A 23,539-nucleotide genomic window follows, 5' to 3' on the forward strand; every position below is an offset into this window, starting at 1 on the left:
ACAGTTATACGCCGATCTGACAATGCGTTTTCGTTTTCACGAGTTAAATCGGCCGCGTCGTGTAAAGCGGGGACCGAGTTTCAAGTCGTAACGGTTATTATTTTATTTGTTTATTACTTAATTAATTCCCCTATTCACGAAAGGGCAAAAAGAAAAAAAGTCCACAACTTTCAATTATTGGTCCAGCCTGGCGCTTCAAACAAATTTGATTTTGGCCTTTTGAGAGAAAGACTCGTATATCACGCGACAATATCGTTTTCTTGCTAATAGGGGAAATGTTATTGGTATTTTAAAAATTACATTCTACATTTTCAATTTTTTATATTTGGAAAGAAAAATACACTTGTGAGGAGTGTAGAATGAGATTTTTGGAGTGCCAATAACACTTCCAGCTAATGATAAGGATAAAGTTAAGGAGATTAAATTTTGTAAATTAATGACATGGAAGTTAACTATTGAATTATTACTTGAGTGTTTATTAGCGTGTTTATTTATTATTGGTGACTTATCATTTAGTTTGCAGATTTAATCTGCCTAGCATTACTTAAAAAAAAAAAGGTATTTGTTAATTTCTCATCGTAGGTCTTGTATATTTGGTGTTTGACACTAATGTGGTAGTATACCCTTACCATATAAGTTATTACGAGATTATCTGTATGAGAACGATACCATAGCAGTACATTCATGCCATAAAAATTCTTATCTTTTGAAAGATTGATAGATGGCTCATAATGTGGGAAAGGGATCCTCTCCGGATCCCTTCCACCAAGTCCACCCATTCGAGTCATTAAAATTTGATCCAACGGCTACAAATAGGGGACACTTTTAAAAGTTATAATAATTTTAACCATTTGATCAAATTTCAATGGTCCAAATGAATGAACTTGGTAGATTTGATAGACTTGGTGAAAGGTATCCGGATAAAATCTCTTTCTCATAATATGTGAAAAGTTACTCAAAATGTGCAAAGTCGAACCATTTGAAGTGGTCGGTTCAAACCAGTCTGACCATTTTGATAAATTGAAATAAGAAAGGAAAGTCAACTTTCAAATTTTGAATTTGGTGAGTTTATTATCTAATCTAATATTAAGCACCAAATATGATGCAAACGAATTCTCTTTGGATCTCTTCCATCAAGTTCATCAAGGCTATAAATTTGGACCTTTGAAATTTGATCCAACGGCTAAAGTTATTATAACTTTTAAAATGACTCCTATTTGTAGTCGTCAGATCAAATTTCAAAGACTCAAATTTGTGACCTTGGTGGAAGAGATCCGAAAAGGATCCCTTTCCTTCAAGTATATACTATCATGGTGCACCTGCTTTTCTTTTTAAAAGAGGACCAACTCATAGTCCACTTTTTTGGGGTTTGGATTTTGACTTATTTATGAAGTATAATTTAGTAATATATAAACTAGTGGCATAATGATTGAAAACGACTTTCAGATCCATATTTCACAAGGTACATAATAGATTTGATTTCTAATGCATGTGAATCACGCGATATTGATGCATATAGTTGAGAGGGAGCCTAATTACATAGGCTAGCACTCAAATTAGTTATCTCATACATGACCTGTTGTCAAGTCTAGTGTTGCAATCAAATTAGTTATCTCATACATGAAGAACAAAATATAGATCACCAAGATGTTAGTGTAGATATGTTTATCCCATATAGGCCTGGCAAACATGTCGTGTTTGTCGTGTTCGTGTTATACTAGCTATCTTAATGTGTCGTGTCGTGTTGTGTCAAAGCCGTTAAGATAAGTAATTTGTAACAGGTGACCCAATAATGACCTAATTCGTTAAAAGGTCGTGTCATTAGTTGTCAGATTAATGGATCATACAAGAAATTGACATGCCTAATGTTTATTTATCGAGTTCTTAACAGGTGTTACTTGACAACGATCGCACTCGTTAACAGGTTAATCCGAAACTCGTCATTTTAGTGACATTTCATGTCGGGTTAATAGGTCCTATAAGAAATTGCCGAGCCTAATCCTATACCTAAACATTAATGTAACATTCTATTTCATGGCCTTCTCGATCCAAGTACACACGTCCTTAGAAGAGAACTATTGGAGTAATTAAGAAAGTAAATTATAAAGATTGGAGGAAGTAGGAAGCAGGGTTTACAACCTTCATACGTTGGAAAATATTAGGTTGGAATGCACATGAACATGTTCTGAGTTCTGACTTCAAATTAAAGCACAAAGTTAAAACTTAATTGCTGCAGAGAAGAGAGAATTGATCATCTACTGTAGGAGATGAACAGATCGGGCTGCCACAATAGCCGGGTTGCTATAATTCCCCTTCCGAAGCTCCGCCTCGAATTCGATCAGCCATGACTGCAAGCTCTCCCTCAATCTAGGCACAATGTGATCACTGTCACCACCTTCTTCTTCTTCTTGACCTCGGGATGCATCACGATCAAGCTCCGTCGATGCAACAAGCGCAATCAAACGATGCAGAACCCGGCAGGACCCTGCAGGAACCGCCCCATAAAACAGTCAATAAATTAAACGAGCATTTAAACAAACAGCTGGTAAACATAAAAACAAAATGGTTTGCTTGACTCACAAGCTACGATACCCAGCAATGCGACGGCGTTTCGCGTCACACGGCAGCACAGAGCTAGAGGATATAAGATGATGAGGAAGATTACAAACAGGACGTTTTCGATCACCGATTTGATTCTGAACATCGCCATTTTGATCATGATTTGGAGTATCAATCTCCCCGCCTCGATCACGAATCGGAGCATCAGTACCTCCTCCGAGGAGCTGTCGAAAGAAATCGCGAGCAGCAGAGCCCCCGGAAACAGCACCAGTAGCAGCTTCAGAAGAACCACGCTGGTCACAGTTTCAGCTGCATCAAAAGCTTCGGACTCCATTGATGCTGCAAAATCCAATGACGATCTTATCCTCCCTGACGAGGGTTTAAGGGTACTTGGAAAGACAGACGTGACGTGAACCCAAAGAAAACTCCTCCTCTTGGGCCTTGGGGTAATGGGCCTGGCCACAAACAAATCTATGAGATTTTCGATTTGGTCCCTCAACTTCTTTTTTGTCCCAAATCCTAGACTTTTAATATGAACAGAAAGTGACTTTCATTACAAAAATTGATATAATGATAGATGACTACGTTTTGGACTACATTTCAATAAGCCATCTACTTTGATCCAAATACCCTCCATCTACCCGCACATAACTATTTTTATGAGTTCCATCTCATGTCACATATGTAACTTTCAATTTTTTTTTTATGCATAAAAGTTGTGACATTTCAATGTCCATAAAAAAAAAACTGTCTTTCTGGCATAGTCAATAGAGCGTTGATCATTCAAAAACCTAAGCTAAGTTGAAATGTGCCTCCCAATACTTCTGTGAATTTTAGCTTCGGAAGCATGTCATTTTTATTGTTATTTAACACATTTTTCAAATCTTGGAAACTAATGAACTTGAGGTGTAAGTGGTGGATTGCCCTGACAAGCATGTCTTCTTGTTTAATCCAAGGATACCTTCATCCCTCCACTTATCAATGTAGATTAGAGTAGTAACGTCTTCCTTAAAAAACTCCAAAGTGCCAAAAAAAAAAAAAAAAAAAAAAAAAAACCCTTGAGGAGGAAAGTATTTGAAAGACCAAAGTGAAAAAAAACTCCAAAAACTTAGGGGGGAAATCTGAAATTAACCCTTCACAAGTATACTCGCAAAAAAAATCTCGTTGCTTTTGGGTACTGTGAATTGGGTTGTGGCGGGCAGGGGCAGGCTGGGCAGCGGAGTTTCAGTTTCTTTCTTCCAGTTGGGTTTTCAAAATTTACTTCCAGAGAGAATCAAAACCCATAAATTTGAAGCTTTTGAAAAGATGGACGCCGAACCTGCCATCACCGCCGCCACCGCCACCGCCACCATGGATTTCAAGCTACTAGCACTTGCGGTATTTACAGGGGCTCTGATGGTTGCCATTTTTTCCGGCGGCCCGTTGAGGAAGATGACGATTTACGGAATCATGCACTCGATCCTGAAGCCTCTGTGTCTGTTGGTTGGTGTGTTGTATGTCGCTTGGACATTGCTGTATCTTGTTGCTTGTGAGTGAAGCTACCTACATTTTTTATTTTCTGCGAGTTAGTTCACCAGCTGTTTGTTCAAATGACTGATTGAGTATTTGTCGACGGTTGCTTTTCTGCAGGGTGCTTCCGTCTCCTCTTTCTTTTGGCCCGAATTGTGCGGCGGAATGTCCCGAGAGAAGGTTTGGCGGATAGATTGGACACATGGCTCGAGGAATTTGAGTGGAAGCTCGACAATGGAAATGATAGCAGCAACCCAACTACTGAGACGGAAGCAGCATCGCAATCCAAGTCGAATGAGTCCATCTCCGGACACGAGCATTCCACTTGAATCTTCAATATCGTATCTCAATTTTTCATTGTTTTGACAAGTTGATATTCTAAACTACTTTAATTTACGGGATGGGTTTTACGGAATGAGGATTTGTATTTGGATGGGTGGGGCACCTTACCCTGCTCAACCGACCTAACTCACGTTTGCGAACTTTGATATTCTATTCCATTTCCTTCCCTTTTTATGAGTGTAAATTGCAAGTATGTTCAGTTTGTAAAAGATTTACTTTCCATTAAATTTCACCAGTTTTTCCCAAAATCCTCGATTTTGTTTTCTTGTTCAATGCTAGAGCTTAGAGAAACATCGAAGTAATTAAGAAGTACAGGGAATTACTAGATATTATGTTCTTAAAACTGCACAACCTACATGCTAACTCAACAGCCAAATCCACCGGCAACTAATGCCGGATCTTACCAAAAATACCCGTCTGGTCTATACCCAAAAGCGTGCCATTGGCCTTCGAAGAACGATGGCGAGGAGGATCATGAACATGAAGTGCAATGAGTGCCGCAACTAAACCAGCATTGCTTGCTATGCTAGGCTCAGTGAACTCCTGCTTGTCCCTTTCATCTACGAACTTGTCCAAATCGTCGGGCCCTGCTACCATGGCTCCCAAAAGCACATTTGGATTCGGGTCCTTTGAGTTTTTCCATTTCTCTCCCTCTTCACAAGAGTACTGATGACCGTCCCAAGGGATTGATGCGCTTCTGTGGTGCACTTGGGTTGGAAACTTATCTCCGAAGCCAACCATGTAGCTCATCTTCATTGGATTATCTCCTAGAATGTAATTGACCTGAAGAAAAAAGACTCGTGTTATTATGCAGATGGAAGAGTAAGCTTGTATATCCGTAGATTCGATACTTCAGCTTATAATATATAACACTTGCCTGAGTTATCGAGAAATTGCGCAACATATCGACGGAAAACATATTGATGGAAAAGCCAGTATTAATGCAACTCCCACCAGAACTACGCAGAAGATCAAGGTAGTCGCTGTACAATTTACTAAGAAAAGATGCTGTTGCAGCATATTCGAGAGGTGCCCGCGCGCCATAAGTAGGCCTTTGGAGGAGCAATCCACCTGCATTTTTAGGAATTTTGAGGCATTGAACTACTCATAAATGCAACAATAGCTGCATGCATTGTAATATGCTCAGATATATATATACCTGGTGTTGTTTTCTGAGAAGAAATATAAGAACACATGAGGGTGTCAGTAATGTCTGATGATGCGTCGAAAGAAGATTCATACGGGAATCCAAGATCACGAAAATATCGGAGACGTGTTAGCAAGACCTACAAAGATGTAATGTACCAACTAGTTATTCTAAATCCAGAACTGGGATAGCACAAAATTTATTCAACTTCATAAATTCCAGAGCAAATGTTGCAGTCAATAACCGCATTGGCAGTGAGCTTGTTGTTCCAATAGAAAATCCCTTTATCGGCACTTGTTTCGTTAGCAACTGCGTACTTAAATTCTTTTGTGGCATAATCTAGATATGAATTATCGCCGGTAGCGAAAAATAACCATGTTCCTCCCCAGACCAGTTCATCTTGGAAACCAGAAGAGTTATAGAAATTCCTAGATTCTCCTCCACAAGCATCAACCTTGGTGTATGCTCCTTGCCTAGCAGGGTCTAGTTTGGTAATTGCACTCTCGTATAGCTTCTCAGCTCCAGTGACTAGTTCTCCTGAGTATACATTGTCTTCTTTAAACACTAATGAAGCGGCGGACAATGCTGCAATAATTTCCCCTGCTAAATCAGAAGCAGTGCTGTCGCAGATCGAAACAGGTCTGTCGTAATGCATGTCTTCAGGCCTTTGCCAGCAGTTTATGTCATTAGGAACCTTGGCATCAATGTTTCCACTTCCAACCTAAATTGGAAAAAAGGAAAAGGAGAACATTGTCCCTAATAGTTCATTATCGTGTTCGAGAAACAGGATTCTGTTGCAAAACAATGAAAACTGAAAATGAAATGGTCATCAAAACGGGACTTAAATTTTTCAGAAGGCTTGCCTGAGAATACAATATGAACTCTGAAGTTGTGTTTGGAGGAACAAAGAGTTTGAGCAAATAATCACTGCCCCATTTTATTATTTCCTTGACATGATCAAGCTCACCAATATCAGCATACTTTTCGTGGTATTCGATCACAGTCCAACTCAACAGGGTTACGGTATAAGCTGTAGGGAAGCTGAACTTTATGTTGTTGCCAGAATCATAGAAACCTCCCCAAAGATTCACCGGTTTACTGCTCAAATTCCCATCATGCAATCCTGAACTGGCGCGAAATTTTACCGGACTATTATTTGGGTAAACCCCAGCTGATCGGATAAGAAAATTTTCAGCAAGTTAGATAAAAGAAAGAAGTTCCATGTAATTCTTTCTAATCAAATGCATGATGGTAGAAACATGTTACATATTTGCGCGTCAAAGAACGTCAGAGCTTGGTTCAATGCACGCGTAAGATTCTTCGAAGGGTGGCGATGATGCTTTTGAAGAGCATTAGGTAAAAGTGCTACCAGTAAAATTAGAGCTAGGACAAGAAAAATAGTGGATGCAGAAATATAAAGACAACGTTTGAGGTAGTTCTTATCGGTGATAACGAGATTGAATTCGTAAGACTTGGAGTACGGAGAAGGGATTGAATCATTGGCTATGGAAGACTGAGGTAGTAGGTTATAGTCAATTTCTATGGAGTTCCAACGACTCGCTGAGGGAAGCAAACGGCGGGCCTCGGAAACTGTATGGACAAACCTCACAGGTTCTAGGTCTGCTGCCGATGCTTGTGTCTGGGAACCTAGAGAAGATGGCATTGTTTGTGAAGAGATGAGAAAATGGCAAGTAAAAAAAAAAAGAAGAAAAAAGGTTTTTTTGATCATCAAATGTGTATACAAACTAAATATCATAGGTTTTATGATCATAGTATAAATTATAAAATTAGTTTTCGGTAGTTATTCACAATGAAATAGTTTCTTGATAAAACAGAAGCATGAGTTGGCTAATAAGGCAAAAAACTTCGATGCTATCGAAGAAAATATATTAAGAAAACCACCTCTGTGTAAATGTTTGATGCTTGCCAACAGCTGCCTATGAGAATATGCATATGTTTTGTCTTTTCCATGTTTGGCCGGCAATTGACATATGAGAACAGTTGAAAGATTAAATGTAAGAAAAAAAATGAGTACCGCTTGACCAAATAATCATGCGCTATTTTGTAACTTATAACAGTTTCCATTTCGCCAACAAACCATTCGCAATCAAAATCTATGGGAACTATTCTCTATCAAAATCTATGGGCATGGCCTGACTTATTTTGTAACTATCAAGTAACCACTTCACGTCTACTTTCCTAAGAACCTACAAATTTACTATAAATTAAGAGAAAGATTAGTACAGAAATTATTATTAAAGAGATGATTTCATATTCAATGCAGCTCATGCTTACATAAATGGTTCTCTTGTCTCCAAAAATGTGTTCTAGAAGTCTTCGACCGTACAGTCTTTCAGTTGAATCACTTGTATTTCTTAGCTATTTCTCCTCTGTGAGGAATGAAAGTTCCAAGAACTTCAACTCTTATATGTTTGGGTCCAAGTTCCTCAACATGCATAAGAAAATTTGTGCAGAAAATATTTGACCTTTTTCTTTGAAATGAGTGATTCATGCATTCATAGTTTCACATGTCTGCATACATACATGGTTTTTTAGACTCCAAGATTTAAGAAAATTGTGATTACCGATCGTACGATCGTAATTCAATAGTAGGTGGTTATTTAACTTTTATTATTGTACTTTTTCCTTCACCGTTAAACTAAGATTAAACGGTGGTGGACCACAATTTTCTTGAATTAAGATCAAACCTTGGAGTCTAACGGAACTCCTCGAACATCATGTATATTTAGTAAGTTCTTTTTACATATGTGTTAAATTGTGATTTGCATACAGCATAAAAGATGAGACACAAAATGTGCATATAAAAAATTTCTTTTCACATACAATGTTCCCTTACAACTAAATTTGGTCCAAGATTAAGCTATATATACACACATACATACATACATTTATACACACACCATAGATATGTATACTCAAACCACCACTCGATGTTTACCTCCTTGCTCCTTGTTTCTCTCTCACTCTTCTTCTTGATCATGAAGTCACATGGAATTAGCAACACCACTAGTTCTTCATCCTCAACCAATTAATATTTGCCCCACAACGGCGTTGCCTATCGTTATCTGTTTCGGCGTGTCAAAGCCACCTCCGCCGATCAGTACTATGGTTACCCTGGTTTAGGCCTCAGATGCTCTGCGCCGGTGAGCCTATCCTCAACCTACAAACCGACTCATACTATGTCAAACAAATAAACTACTTTCATTCTACCGCCCATCTAGTTGACATTGATGTCGTTGGCCAAACATGCCCTAGTGCACGACACAATGTAACCCTAGGCACCCTCCCTCTTGATTACTGCCCACTAGATTTGGATCTCATTTTTTAACCCTCCTATCGTGCCTCCCATTGGATGCTTAAGATACGGTGCCATGCAGTGGCGAAGCTATTAAGGCGCAAAAAGAGGCGGCCGCCCCTCTTCTCGCCGGAAAATAAGGTTAGGATTCTGGTTTGCTGTGCTACCGCCCTTTTGGTTCTATTGGAAACGATGTCTGCTAAAGGAGGGAGAGCCTCTTTGTTCCAACGAAGAAGACGATGTAGAGGAGAAATTTTTTGGGGTTACGGGGAACCCCACGTCACCATGAAAGGGCCATTCCAGCTATCCATGGTGATTTGGGGTTCCCGTCATCCCGAAAAATTTCTCAAAAAACGTGGGAGGGATACAATTCTAAGTTCGTTAATGTCTTTTAATTAGTCAACTTAATTATTAGAGACAGAAAACTTAACAAAATATATATCTACCTCATAGATAATTTAAAAATACTACAAAAAATGAGTAGCAACTACGAAGATTAACAGCTATTTGGTTGTTGTTGGTGGAGTAACGATGATGTTACTGATGAGAAAAAGGTGACAAAATGTCCAAAAGAGCTATATTTTGGCTTTTGTCACTTTTTTTTTTCATTGATAACACATTGGTACCCCAAATTGGTTTGGACCGAATAACATGTAAATTGGCACTTCATCAAGCCTTGGTAGGCTTAAGATCATTTGCCAAGTCATATTGGACGCTAATCGACAAATGCCATCAGCTTTCAAACAAGCATGTCGACTGATGTCAATAGCTTTTGAGCAAGCATGCTAACATATGCCAAGTGAACCTATCGAAAGATGCCCATGGCAACGCATACAAAGGCATGAGGCTAACAGCTACCATGCTCAATGCCAGAGTCAATTCGTTAGGTAGTTGGAGGATAGCTTTTAAGGACATCTTAGATTTTCAAAGGGCAACACCCAACTCTTCTCCAACTCTTCTATCGAAAATTTCTGAGCTTAGGAGTCAACTGATCCACCTTGTCCCAAGTTGGATCCGCCCCTGATAATATCAGCCAAAATAGCTACTAATCTTCGTAGTTGTTGCTCACTTTTTTTATAGTAGAATTCCTTTGATATATATCTTCACTATACAGGCCACCAGAGGCGGATTTACTAAGGGACTAGGGTGGTCTCGGGACCACGCGGAAGCTTGGATAAATGGCTGTGAGAACTTCCTAGGACCACCCAAGTCTGGGCAGTGGTGGAGAAGAGCAGCAGCCATGGCTGCTGCGCTATGTAAAATTGAAGGAGGAAGAAGGAAGGTTTTTTTTTTTCAGGAAAACTAATGAAAAAGGTTTGAAAACTTTGAATTTTAATGATAAGGACAAAATAAAGGGTAACGTGAATAGTACCAGGATTGACTTTTTAGTGTAAAAATATGATTTTTCGTTAAAGTGAACAGTACCGTGGGCTTTTTGTTAAAACATTTTTTTTTTTTTTTAAACGACTTGACCAAAACAACGTCTTTTTGAGCTAAGTCATTAAAAAAATTTTAAAACCCACATGAGAGCCTTTACATGATAGCACTCACCATCTTTTATTAAAAAGTCAAACAATTTGAAATTTAATAAAAGTCCATGGCTTTTCATTAGTCTGCTTTCAATCAAATTCAACTTTATAAAATATAATATACTCAATTGCTTGCCGCTCCTATTCCTCAAGCCACCCAAGCCAGCGAAGGCCATCAACAGCAATTTCAGAATTTCTGTAAGTTTTCTAGTTTAGTGTTAGTTCATACTTATTTATTGTTAATTTGTTAGGATTTTTAGTTTTAGTTTTTTATTTTATTTTTTAAGAACACTAATTAAAAACAAAAGGCTGAACAGTGAATACATATATGTAAGGGTCTTTGATAATGGTTTTTTGTAAGGGTCTTTGCTTGCCGCTCCTATTCCTCAAGCCACCCAAGCCAGCGAAGGCCATCAACAACAATTTCAGAATTTCTGTAAGTTTTCTAGTTTAGTGTTAGTTCATACTTATTTATTGTTAATTTGTTAGGATTTTTAGTTTTAGTTTTTTATTTTATTTTTTAAGAACACTAATTAAAAACAAAAGGCTGAACAGTGAATACATATATGTAAGGGTCTTTGATAATGGTTTTTTGTAAGGATTTTTGATAAAAAGTCAAACAATCACACACTAACGGGTTTTAAACTAAATTCAGCCTTATTCATTGTTAATTTCTTAGGATTTTTTTCATATCTATTTTAGTGTTAGTTCATACATATTTATTGTTCATACATTAGGATTTTCTGATATTACTTGAATTGTGTTACAATGTAATTTCTTTTTTTTTGTCGAAGATTGTGTTACAGTGTTAGTTCATACATATTTTTTGTCGAAGTTGTAGTTTGCCATTTATTTTTCAATATTATTTTCATTTTTTTTTTCTGGAACTTTTATATTATGACCATCCTATGTTAAAATCCTGGATCCGTTACTGCAGGTCACTAAGTTAACATACAAGTATATCACATGGTGGAGAGATATTATATATTTGAACAAGCAATATCAAGATTATTATAAAATATATTCAGACGACTAACTTGTATCAATTTGCTTTGTCATCTCAAGATTTGACAATGATTTGTTTTCTTTCTCTCTTGAGATGCTGCATGGCTCACACATTTGTTGAAATTTATTGGGTTTAATTGGACTTTTGAACAAAATGTAACGCATGCTATCAATGTGACTCTTGACCACGTCGTATCTCAATCGTCCAGATGCACAAGAAAATAATCTTTGATTCAAATAAGGAAAAATTAGTTTCTGATTCTTAGTTTTTAATGTTTATTGATTAAGACCTTATCAATTTTTATATTTTAATCAAAGTCCTTAGTATGAATATATTATTCTATTACATGTAAGTTACATAATTTTTATAAAAAAATAAATTAGTAATTGATTTAGAGTTTTAATACTCACACCCTTATTAAACTCCTAATTAATTTACAATTCAAACATTTCCCAAATAAAAAAAATAAAATTAGAATAAGTTTGTACCCATTAAATTTTTATAAAAAAATTTCAATTTTTTAATCTTGTATGTATCCATTCTTAAATTTACCAATATGTTAAAAATATGCCCATTTTTAGGGTAAATTACACTATACCCCCTTAGGTTTGGGGTCTATTACAATCACATACAACATCTTCAAAACATTTCACTTTCATACCTCAACTACTATTTTATTTCAATATAGTACATCCGTTACATTTTCCATACATTGATCTGTTAAAAGCTGATGTGGCTGCCATAGTTGTGTCACATAGCTGCCAAATGTGTGCCACGTGGCAAAAAAAAATTTACCCTTAAAAAAAATAAACTCAAATTGAAACCCACCTCCGCGCAACACCCCCCCTCCCCGCGGACCCACCTCCCTCTCCTTCATCACCACCGCAGCCCTTCACCATCACCATTGCAGCCCCCAGACCACTCCTCCCTCTTCACCTTCCTAACCCACCTTCTCCCTCCTTCACTCTCTTCATCTCCCCTTCCCTAGCCGAGACCCACCGCCTGAAGACGACGCCAAACCGGAACCTAAATCCTTCTGTCTGAACCATTTATAGAGCCCCGCTTCCAAGTCATTCCCTTCTCTTAGGCCCCTCCCCCGGCTGCCACTCAACCCCTCACCTCCCTCTCATTCGCTATCTCCGATATCTCTATCTTGTTAATTTGCATTTACTTGCATTTTTTTTTTAATTTTTTTTTATTCCTTCTAATTTGGTTTATGGGTTGGTGGGTTTGTTTGAGATTTGATGTGAAGGGTTATGTGATGGGGTTTGGGAATCCCAATTGGGCCCGAACAAGCGATGAAGAGAGTGGGTCTATAGGGAGAGATAAGGGAGGGTGGTCAGAGTGGGCCCCGTTGCGGCGAGTAGGTGGAGGAGGAGTGTGAGAATGAGAGGGTTGGACATGGTGGCGGTGAAGAGCACCGGAGGTGGAGGGGTTTGGGCTTATTGAAGGTGATGGGGGTCAGGAAGGGAGGGAGAAGATGGATTTCTGTGTTTTCTGGGTTTGTTTGGTTTTTATTTTTTTTAAATTTAAATAGTGGAGGAAAGAGTGGAGGAAGGAGAAGGTGGGTCGGGAAGGTGAAGAGAGAGGAGTGGTCTGGGGGTTGCGATGGTGATGGGGGAGGATGCGATGGTGATGGGAGGAGAGAGACATGGGTTGGGGAGGGGGGAAGGTTTCAGGGTTTGTTTGCAGGGGTGGGGGGTTGCACGGAGGTGGGTTTCAATTTGAGTTTTTTTTTTTTTTTTTTTTTTTTTTTTAAGGGTAAAGTATTATAATATTTAAAAAAAAAAAAAAATTTGCCACATGGCACAACTGTGACCTCCACGCCAGCTCTTAACAGATCAATGGATGGAAAATGTAACGGAGCTACTATATTGAAATAAAATAGTTAGTGAGGTATGAAAGTGAAATGTTTTGAAGATATTGTATGCGATTGTAATAGACCCTAAACCTGAGGGGGTATAGTGTAATTTACCCCATTTGTTATATAAAATTTCATTCAATCTTTTCTCTATTCCATTTTTTGAACTTATATGGTTCATTCCATTTCGTTGATTTGAGAATGCATCCATGTCAAGTTTAATAGAAGAAATTAATAATGTTATTAAGGCTAATTTCTTTTTTTTTTTTCTTTTTTTTTTTTTTGTGCTTTTGAAAAATGTATCCATGCTTTGGTACAATAATTTTTTTGGTTAGTTTTGATGAACATACCCATGTATATATATACACTGACACACCCCGATCCAGAAAGTCCACTTGGACCCTGAATCGAGCTATGCTGGCCGACACCTGGAAGGTGACGAAGCCATAAAATGTGATAGTGTATAAAAAGTGAATAAATTTGAATCTAAAATGGTCTAAGTACCAGAGTGCGCTACGAGTGGGAGCGAACCCATTTCACACGCGATGTTAGAGCATAAGTAATGTACAGTAGTGTGGGTAAGAATCATATCCTTAAAAGTAGCCACCAATACTAAGATTAGCTATATATCCTCGTCGATACGAACTCAGCAGTTAAAACCTGAAGGGGTACAAAACAGAAAGTGTGAGTAAGCAGTAAAACCAAGCTTCCCAAAACTATTACCTTTCTAACAGTAATAACCCCTCAGTGTAATTCCCTTATCGTTTTCTATAGGACAGTACAACATATATACATATATCCAAGCCATACTCAGAAATGACCAAGACCACAGTTTTGCCATCAACTCCACCATACATTAATAAGTAAGCCAAATGAACTTAATCAATACAAAGTGATATATCAATCAGAGTCATCTAAAATGACATGTACAACTTATCCATATCTCATCAATCATGGCTAGCATATAAGTCGGAGTCACCTATAGTGACCTGTACGACTTATCCATATCTCATCAATCATGGCTAGCATATAAGTCGGAGTCACCTATAGTGACCTGTACGACTTATCCATATCTCATTAATCATGGCTAGCCAATAGCTCAATAAGTATACATGCACACGAGTCGGAACCACCTAAAGTGGTTTGTACGACAGGACTGGGTGTAAATAAATACGCTCAAGTGCTACGATCACGTGAAGACTGTGCGAATAATCGCAGGTCACCTACGAGTTGGAACCACCTAAAGTGGTTTGTACGACAGGACTGTGCACCTACCTTGGATCCAAGGTGAGCGTAAGGTGCGGGAGGTGAACATCACGTGAAAGATTATGCCCTGGCCACGGGCGGGAGCACTAACACCAGGGTGCAGGTTTATAAGCTCTCAATGCATCTCAATATAACATGTGCAATTCATGGCAACCAGTACGACAGTATCGAAGTTGCCTAACACATAACTGTAGTCATGCTATAACGGAATCGATTCAACTAATACCATAAACTTACCTGAACTTACCTGGGTGTCCTGAGTTTACCTTTGCACTTGAAAGCATTCCCAATAATTATATGCAAGTAATATACATATGGATATACCATGATGCAATCTAATACTCAACCATGTTGTAGCATTTTCAATTACAAACAATACGGTGTGAAGTGTACAATCAATAACGCCCTATTCCCGAACTACTTATTTTCAGGGATAATTATCCATGACAACCCAATTAACACTAATTTAACTAACTAATTCACAAAACTAAAACTTGCATTTACCAATTTCCTTCGCATTACTCAATTTCCCAAGCAAGGCTTTTGTTTCAAATATTTTATGGCTGCATTTAACGTCTCGTTAGACTGCCTACGTACCCTAAACAGGGATCAAGCCATTCGTAGTTCATATAGGTACTTCAAGCATTCACAATAATTATATGAAGGTAATATACCTAATCAATTTAAAAGTGTCGATAGAACTCTCAATAATATGTACGATAAAAAGGAAAAGATCCACTCACCTGGAGTCCACGCTATGATTCTCTAGCGCACGCATCGAGGCGTCCTGAATGATTGGTCCCTGTGACCAATTATCGAATCACATCTCAGAACTCTTATCCGTAGAATACGTAATTCACATAAAACACAACCTCAACGACATTCTAAAATAGTTTGAGACCCATTGACCACAAGTCAACAATCGATCAAAGATCGACGGTAGGGTTAACAACCCTGTATAACTTGACCTGGAAGATCCGCATATCAGATTTCCAATCCGCAACTCCCAACAATACACAATATGTTTCTAGAATAACATATTAAAATTTCATTACGATCCAACGGTCAGATCTCCGCCAATTACCTAAAACAAGTGGTCGTGAACATTTATTTTACTAACTTACAAATCCAATTTAGGAAGATCCGTAAGTCGGATTCCCGATCCATAAATTCCTATGATCTTTAAATATTACGTATTATAATGTATCCAATTTTGGTGACGATCCAACGGTCGGATCATCGATTCACATTTTTATCAAGTAACGTATTGTAATGAATTTAGGTTCCAACGATCAACCTACGTCATTCAAATGACAAAACTGAATTCAAGACATTCGACATAGCCTAAAAATAGCATTGGCGGCCCACTGGCCACCCGCCGCCGCACGCGCCGCCGCGGGTGGCGGTCGGCCGCCCCGACTCGCCGGAAAATCCAACTATTTCCAAAAATTCTCAAACTTCACAGAAATTAAGATCTCAGTGAGTGGAGAAACTTTCATACCTTCCACGAAGTCCAAAAGTGGACGGAAGATGGTCAATTTTGCCCACAAAGCCGGCAGGTGCCTAAAACTTCCCGACGTCGATTCGTCGTCTACGATGGTCCAACGGGGTCAAGGTTGGTTGGGTTTTTCTCCTGGGATGATGGGATACAAAGCCCAAGTGGTGGCATCAACCATCGCTTTGCCGATTTGCCGGAAAATCGAAAAGGGTAGCCGGAGCACTATTGATTTTCGTCAACTTTCGTGGCCTCAAACCGCCACATACCATGGTTAATCAAGGTGGTTCTTGGGTAGGTTTTGTAGAGGGGAATGAGAGCTTCAAGATGGTGGTGGTGGCATCGAAAAACTCCACCGGAGTTGGCCGGAATCGGCCTTGGAAAATGGGAGCTCGTGGTGGGTGCGGGTGGACGGGAAGCCACTTCCTTTTCCCTTTTTTTTTTTTTTTTTTTTTTCCTTTTCTTTCTTTCCTCCATTTCTGATTGGGCTTCACCCCCACAAAGTGGGGATTTAATTTAAATAAACACTAAACCTTGAATAACCAATTTCGAATGTCCGTAACTATACCGTTATAATCCGGACTCGCAAACGGCTTTCGCCTATACATTCGTACCAATGAGTACTACAAGGATATGCTAAAAGAATAAGTTCCACATCTCTCAAGTCAATGGTTAACGGAAGTCAAAGTCCTTGCTTCTAGGGCAATTTCGTAAATTCATGTTTTTAAAATAAAATAAAAACGTAAAATTTGGAACGGGTTGTCACATACACACACAATATATTGGAGAGTATAATTCATCTTTAGTATTTTTAATCCCATAAAATATGGGTTTTATAAAATCTCATTAATGTAAATAACTACAAATTTCATTTTTAATTTAAAAATATAATAATATACATAGAAATACATTATTAAATTAATTTTAGAAATTTCGATCAAAAATTAAAAACCACCAGGATTTCAATAAAAAAATATTAGTAGTTAAGGACTGTATTCAAATTTTCCTTCAAATAGTCCACAATTAGAAAAAGCTACGTTTTTCCCATCTCCTAATAATAATTGAGTTCGCTAAACATCCTTTGCCATTTGTTAACTCCTGAAATAAATTATGACCAAATTGCGCTGCCATCCCTATCAATAGAGCAGGCCCTCCTTTGTTAGTACACATCCCCTAAAGCTATTATTCTAATCTTTTGGGGAGGATGTACACGAATTTGGTCAGGTATCAATAATGTCGATATTTTTGACAATAATGTTGATAATATAGTGAAACGGTAATGTTAAAAAGATTAAATTTGTAGATAAAATTTGAAAACTAAATAATATGTCACAAATATGATTGAGTATGTTTAACGTTTTACGTAATATTTCAATTATCAACTTACATGTCATTTAATTTATACAATTTTACTTACAAATTTAGTTACTCTAACATTAACTATAATGAAAACACGTCAATACGCCTTTCTATTGACGAAACAAATTGATACGTTTTTATATTGACTTGCAATCTACCGTAAATATCAAGTATATCTCGTTCAAATGTTTACCGTAAATAGTGTATATCCCGTTCAATTGTTAACGTATATCCCGTTCTTGCGTTCACTGGAAATTTCTTAGGCAAAAACACACAGAAAAGTCAATTCAATATACTAAGTCATCGTCGTATCAATCTCTCACGAAAAACCCCACCCACTTCCCCTTCCGATCGTCAAATTAGATAATAATATTCTTCCCCTTTGAATTTCTTCCGTATATAATTTCATCCCACTAGCTTCCCAATCTCTCTTTTCAGCCAACAAAATATATTATTCTCCATGTCCCTTTGAGCTTCAACAAATTACTATGCCTACCCAGTTTCTCCTAAAACTACCCATCTCCTTCCTCATCATCTTCCACATTTTGATCACCGTAATATTACTCCCCACCGCCGCTTGCGGCGAGGATGATCACCGATCCACCGAGTGCCGCAGCTACTACAACTGCGGCCTCCTCAAAAACATCTCCTACCCCTTCTGGGCCACCGGCAGCCGCCCCCAACACTGCGGCCGCAAAGACTACGAGCTCACCTGCCGAGAAGATCAATACCCTGTCATGAAAATTAAAGACCAGGATTTTCTTGTGTTGAACTTTAGCGGACAGTTTTACACCATGACAATCGCTCGCTCAGATCTCTGGGGCACCCCCTGCACTACCAACATTGTCAACACCACGTTGGACTACGACCGTTTTTCCTACGTCCAAGCTGTTCGGAACCTGTCGCTGTTCTACGGCTGCCCGCCGCAGAGCAAGTCAGTACTCAATAGCTTCACTTGCAAGGTAGAGGGTACGGACCACAATAGATCATACTATGTCGACGACTCTTTGTCGAGGATTCCTATGAAAAGTTGGACCTCGTGCTATAAGAATATTCGAGTTCCGATTATGTGGAAGGATGTGGATGCTATGCCGCTGGAGAATGTGACGACGGGTGTGCTCAAAGAGGTTTTGAAACAGGGGTTTCAGGTGGCGTACGATGCGGAGTGGGAGCCGTGTAGGCGATGTTTAATGTCCAATGGAACCTGTGGATCGAACTCGAGTTATGATTCTTTTCTATGCTTTTGTGGGGACGGACCTCATGATCAGACGTGCCCAGATGTTGATGGTACGCATATGCTCCTATTCCTTAATCTATCTGTTAATTACTTAAGATCAATTTTCTTGGTTTAATATAAGACTAGATATGCTACTTAATGTTACAATCTAGTGGTAACTGGTAGATCTTAGGTTTGATTATTGTCAAAAGTGAGTTTGAACTACATTATTGCTAACACATGTAAAGCTTAGCCCCTCTTTCACCCCTTTAGTATAGATAATATGTATAGCAATTAAGAATGAATCTAGGTGAAAGAAGAGTTTTTTTTTTTATTTCGGAGTTTCCGTTAATTAGTCAAAATTAGACAACATCAAATATTCAACTCTGTTGGCAATGACTGAATAAATTGTCCATGATGATGTAACTAGGTTTCAGATTATAAGACATAATTGGGGAATGCTTGGTTAGTTTGGGTTTCCTATCTTATCTAAATTCCAAAGGCATATAAACCTCCCTGATTGGATATGGACGGTAGACACCAGAAGTGATGCTTCTTTGACTAGTCATCGCCATCTAAAACTTGTGGACAAACCAGAAGGTCTGTTACCGGTCGTAGGTGAAAACAAATGCCACGTAGGAATTGACCAGTCAAAAGTCAACGAGGTTAGCAAGGAATTCTATAAGATTTTAAATAGTTCACACTTCACGCAACAATTGATCTTGTGATTCTTTCAACAGACAATTTCTCCACCTTCTGACTGAGATCAGATTAGGTGTAGTGGAGCAAGATTGCTATCAAGTCTAACAGAGCACATTGTAATTAGGGTTGAATTTGGAGAAATTCTTACGTCCGGCTATTTTTACATTTTTTTTTTTTTTTTTGCTTGTGTTACACATGCAGCTGGATATAAGAATATGTTAGACTTTGCACACCCACACCACACGTCCGTATACAATTTACAGAAAAGCTCACAATGATCCATCCCATGAATTCTAGCCTCTCCCACCCTGACTTGATCCCATCCCTTGTGTCTTGGCCGAAAGTGTCACACCACGTGACGTTTGGACCAAAGATTTTCTTCTTATTCAGACATTTAGTGAGATCGAGTTACATGAAATGGATTGAATTAAGTCCAAACTATATACTACGCATATCATAGTGTAAAATTAAGTTAGTGTATAACCACCCCCATGTTGTATTATTATTAAACACAATTACTATGAGTCATAAGTCTTCGATTCAGTGCACGTCTCCATCATCTTAGGGCAAATGTTTTGTTACTTTTGTGGCATGCAGCAGAAAGAAGAAAAGTGCTCAAAATTCCCTACTTCTTTCTACACTTTCGGTTCAACCAAACCACAATTCTCAACTTTCAAGCAAATCCACCGAAACATATGTAGTGCTGCATCACTCATTTTATTGCCTACCTCAAAATTGAAAATTTCTACCCTATTTTTTGGTCGGTTCGAATCTGTAACGATCCTTACCTAAACAAAAACATTTGGTATTTTCGTTTGCTATCCAAAAGTTTAGGAGTAGGGGAGGCTATACCCCATTTCAGAGCCGGGCATATATCATTTTTTTTAATTTTGTTAACTTTCGAGAACACTTCGTTTTTCAGTATATTTCAATTTATTTTCGGTCTTTGTTCGATAACTTTCAATTTTCATTGAATTTGGTTCAAGTGTAGGTATTTCCTTTTTGGGCATTTGGCATTGATTTTTCTGAATCTCATTCCTTGTTCAAAAATCAAAGGGCAACATTATTGCCAATAATGTATTGCTTCACTAAATATCATCAAATACTAATTTCTCGAGGGGTGTCCAAATCACCAAGAACATAGTGGAAAATAAAATATTGCCATAAATTATTTTGTTTGGTTTTGGGTTTTCCAGCATTTGCTACCAAAATACCACAAAACTCCAAAATCAAAGTCTTATTTTATATGATTATCTTGTCTGGTCCTTCTTGGGAAACTTTCCACCAAAAAGCTGTAAATCATTTCTGGACGGTGTTATTCCTTTGGAATGAAATAATAACCTTGTTCAAGCACAGCATATTTAATTGTCAGAAAATGCTTTAGCTCTTCCAGCAGCAGTTTTAAACGAATCCAAAATCTATTTAAAAGCTTTCCTTCTCTGTTTTCTTTCTATATCATGAATCTCCTCCATGTCATTGTTGTCACCATCATCTTCACAACCTTCGCCAACCGAGCTTTCTCCGTAGACCGAAGCTTCAAGCGCTGCGAGCCTCAAACGTGCGGACATGGCCCGAACATAAGCTACCCTTTTTGGCTTTCTGGCAACCAAGACTCCTTCTGTGGTTACCATAGCTTCAAGATCACCTGCAATGGAAGATTTCCGGTACTCAGTACTTCCGGCGATGAGTACATCGTTAAAGAAATCTTTTACTCAAACCATTCGTTTGTGCTGGCCAACGCTGCTGCGGTCTATGATGAGAAATGTCCACTCCCTCTCCACAACTTCAGCCTCGAACGAACGCCTTTCAAGTATAGTTCCAATCACGTCAATTTTTCCTTCTTTTATGGTTGCCCTGAAGAACCTTTGGAATACATGCTTCCATATCCCATTGACTGTGCTAGCAACGCCAGCCATCACTCTTTTGCTATTTTTCACATGGAGGTAGTTGAGCGCATGAACTATTCGTTAGACTCGTGCCAGTCTTCAGTTCATTTGCCTTTCGATGATGCTGTTAATGTCGACGCATTGATGCAAATGAACTACACCGAAATCTTGAAGATAGGGTTCATTTTGAATTGGACTGCGCAGAACTGCAGCAGTTGCCAGAGGAGTGGCGGGCGCTGTGGATTCGATAACAATGAATTCGTGTGTTTTTGTAGTGATCGACCTCATGTCAAAACCTGTGATGATGGTACTGCTGTAGCAAACTTTTCCCTTTTAGTAATGCTTGAGTTTTTCAGAAAACCTGCGCACAGTAAAGATTTCTTCTGTATAGTATTTGTGTTTGTAGATAGCCATGCTAGTTCGCTTTAATTATCCTATATAGAGCGGTGAGAATATGCGTGTTTGAGGTTTAAGTTTGTATCATAACTATATTCTAAGAATTCTGCTTGTTTGATTTCTTTTGCAGACAATCCTTGGAACTGGAAGAGGAAGGTTATTGTAGGTAATATATCAGCAAACCCCTTTGTTTCTTCAATCCTTAATGTTCTATCACATTTCTCAATTAGATTATATTCACTAATCAGTATCTAATTATCAACATTGCAACCTCTTATCAGGTGTTTGCACAGCTGCTGCTACCGTCGCTATAATGTGTATTATTTTCTTTGTATACCAACGCCGAAACAGAAAACCATATGATCCATCGTCCTTCGTAACTCGAAGCATCCTTTCGAGCACCTATTCTATGGACGACGATATGGAGAAGGGAAGTACCTACCTTGGAGTACATATTTTCAGCTATAAGGAACTTGAAGAAGCAACTAATTATTTTGATTCTGCGAAAGAACTTGGCGATGGAGGCTTTGGCACAGTTTATCATGGTAAGATCGCAGATTTTCTTAACCGTTTTATGAACCCTTCCAGTTCTTAATTTTATAAATTTCGTATATAGGAAATGTGCACGATGGGAGAGCGGTTGCAGTCAAGCGTCTGTATGAAAACAATTGGAAGAGAGTTGAGCAGTTCATGAATGAAATCGAGATTTTAGCTCGCCTGCGCCACCAAAATCTTGTGTTGCTCTATGGTTGCACCTCTCGACACAGCCGTGAACTCCTCCTTGTGTACGAGTACATTCCTAATGGAACTCTTGCTGAACATCTTCACGGAGGAAGAGCAAAACCTGGCGCACTTCCATGGCTTACTCGAATAAACATTGCCATTGAAACCGCAAGCGCACTGTCATATCTTCATGCATCTGACATTATCCACCGTGACGTGAAAACTACGAATATTCTTCTTGACAACAACTTCGGTGTTAAGGTAGCAGATTTTGGACTATCTCGCCCCTTCCCCATGAATGTCACGCACATCTCAACTGCTCCACAAGGGACTCCGGGTTATGTTGATCCCGAGTATAACCAATGCTACCAGCTTACGAGTAAGAGTGATGTCTATAGCTTTGGTGTGGTGCTGATTGAGCTCATATCATCCATGCCGGCTGTTGACATCACGAGGCATCGACACGAGATCAATTTGTCTACCATGGCGATCAACAAGATTAAAAACCATACATTACATGAGCTTGTAGACCCATACTTAGGGTTTGAATCGGACTCCACAACACGAAAAATGATCATTGCTGTGGCAGAACTAGCATTTCGCTGCCTGCAGACTGACAAGGACGTGAGACCTTCTATGGTTGAGGTGCTTAACGAACTGAAGCAGATACAGAGCAACGATTTCAACATACAAAAAGCAAAGGAGATTGATATTTCGGCCGATCATAATGTGCCGTTAAAGAGTGATCCGCTGCCACCTTCACCAGATTCCGTGGCATTAAGCTGGACTAGCGCGTCTACGTCACCAAAGGGCAGCGGTAAACTTTTTCGTTCTCCGCCATAAGTGGTGGCTGTCATTTTGTATTCATCTACTGAACTTGTGATTTGTTGAATGAGATGTATATATTATGTCAGAGCTGACAAAGATTTATGTATGCTAAGGCAGGTCCTTGCTTTTAGGCTACATGCTTTATCTCTTTTGTTTCAACTAGCTTATCCTTTTAACGAGGTGATTGTTTTATTCGTTATAGGAAAACTTTCATCCTTGTTTTTGAAGAGGGTAGTGATATTCACATACCCATTTTTACTTCTGATCATACACTCTTGTTAATTTTTGTCTATTGATCTTTTTCAATTCATTTGATTCGGCGGTTGGAAATTGAGAGTGGGTGTGAGAGGTAAATATGGGTGCGTAGATAGCACCACCCTTTGAAGAATGTAGAAGTCT

At 38.6% G+C, this 23,539-nt stretch overlaps 4 protein-coding genes across 6 annotated transcripts; 2 read left to right on the forward strand and 2 right to left on the reverse strand.

Moving 5' to 3' along the window:
• Positions 1 to 2,064: 2,064 nt before the first annotated feature.
• LOC137712421 (uncharacterized) lies at positions 2,065 to 2,912 on the reverse strand. Its single transcript, XM_068451500.2, has 2 exons — positions 2,581 to 2,912; positions 2,065 to 2,485 (listed from the first exon to the last, which is right to left on the reverse strand). Exons 1-2 carry the CDS (start codon positions 2,891 to 2,893, stop codon positions 2,256 to 2,258), a joined length of 543 nt encoding a protein of 180 aa, XP_068307601.2. The 5' UTR covers positions 2,894 to 2,912; the 3' UTR covers positions 2,065 to 2,255.
• Positions 2,913 to 3,686: 774 nt separating this feature from the next.
• Positions 3,687 to 4,577, forward strand: LOC137712461 (uncharacterized). Of its 2 annotated transcripts, none has more exons than XM_088684318.1 (2): positions 3,687 to 4,045; positions 4,189 to 4,577. In XM_088684318.1, exons 1-2 carry the CDS (start codon positions 3,865 to 3,867, stop codon positions 4,395 to 4,397), a joined length of 390 nt encoding a protein of 129 aa, XP_088540444.1. In that variant the 5' UTR covers positions 3,687 to 3,864; the 3' UTR covers positions 4,398 to 4,577. The 2 variants fall into 2 exon arrangements, with proteins under 2 accessions (XP_088540444.1, XP_068307631.2); XM_068451530.2 differs by having other exon boundaries at positions 3,707 to 4,087.
• A 132-nt stretch (positions 4,578 to 4,709) lies between these two features.
• LOC137712420 (endoglucanase 25-like) lies at positions 4,710 to 7,422 on the reverse strand. The gene is made up of 6 exons (XM_068451498.2): positions 6,824 to 7,422; positions 6,421 to 6,728; positions 5,802 to 6,278; positions 5,570 to 5,696; positions 5,288 to 5,481; positions 4,710 to 5,193 (listed from the first exon to the last, which is right to left on the reverse strand). The coding sequence occupies exons 1-6, from the start codon at positions 7,326 to 7,328 to the stop codon at positions 4,798 to 4,800; spliced, it is 2,007 nt and encodes a 668-aa protein (XP_068307599.2). The 5' UTR covers positions 7,329 to 7,422; the 3' UTR covers positions 4,710 to 4,797.
• Positions 7,423 to 17,584: 10,162 nt separating this feature from the next.
• Positions 17,585 to 23,430, forward strand: LOC137713198 (LEAF RUST 10 DISEASE-RESISTANCE LOCUS RECEPTOR-LIKE PROTEIN KINASE-like 1.2). Of its 2 annotated transcripts, none has more exons than XM_068452469.2 (4): positions 17,585 to 18,676; positions 21,720 to 21,755; positions 21,871 to 22,134; positions 22,206 to 23,430. In XM_068452469.2, exons 1-4 carry the CDS (start codon positions 17,878 to 17,880, stop codon positions 23,153 to 23,155), a joined length of 2,049 nt encoding a protein of 682 aa, XP_068308570.2. In that variant the 5' UTR covers positions 17,585 to 17,877; the 3' UTR covers positions 23,156 to 23,430. The 2 variants fall into 2 exon arrangements, with proteins under 2 accessions (XP_068308570.2, XP_068308571.2); XM_068452470.2 differs by lacking the exon at positions 17,585 to 18,676 and adding an exon at positions 18,963 to 21,500.
• Positions 23,431 to 23,539: the final 109 nt, after the last annotated feature.

This window comes from Pyrus communis, chromosome 14 (genome assembly GCF_041283825.1).
Source record: "Pyrus communis isolate YQ-2024b chromosome 14, ASM4128382v1, whole genome shotgun sequence".
In the NCBI taxonomy this organism is placed as follows: domain Eukaryota; kingdom Viridiplantae; phylum Streptophyta; class Magnoliopsida; order Rosales; family Rosaceae; genus Pyrus; species Pyrus communis.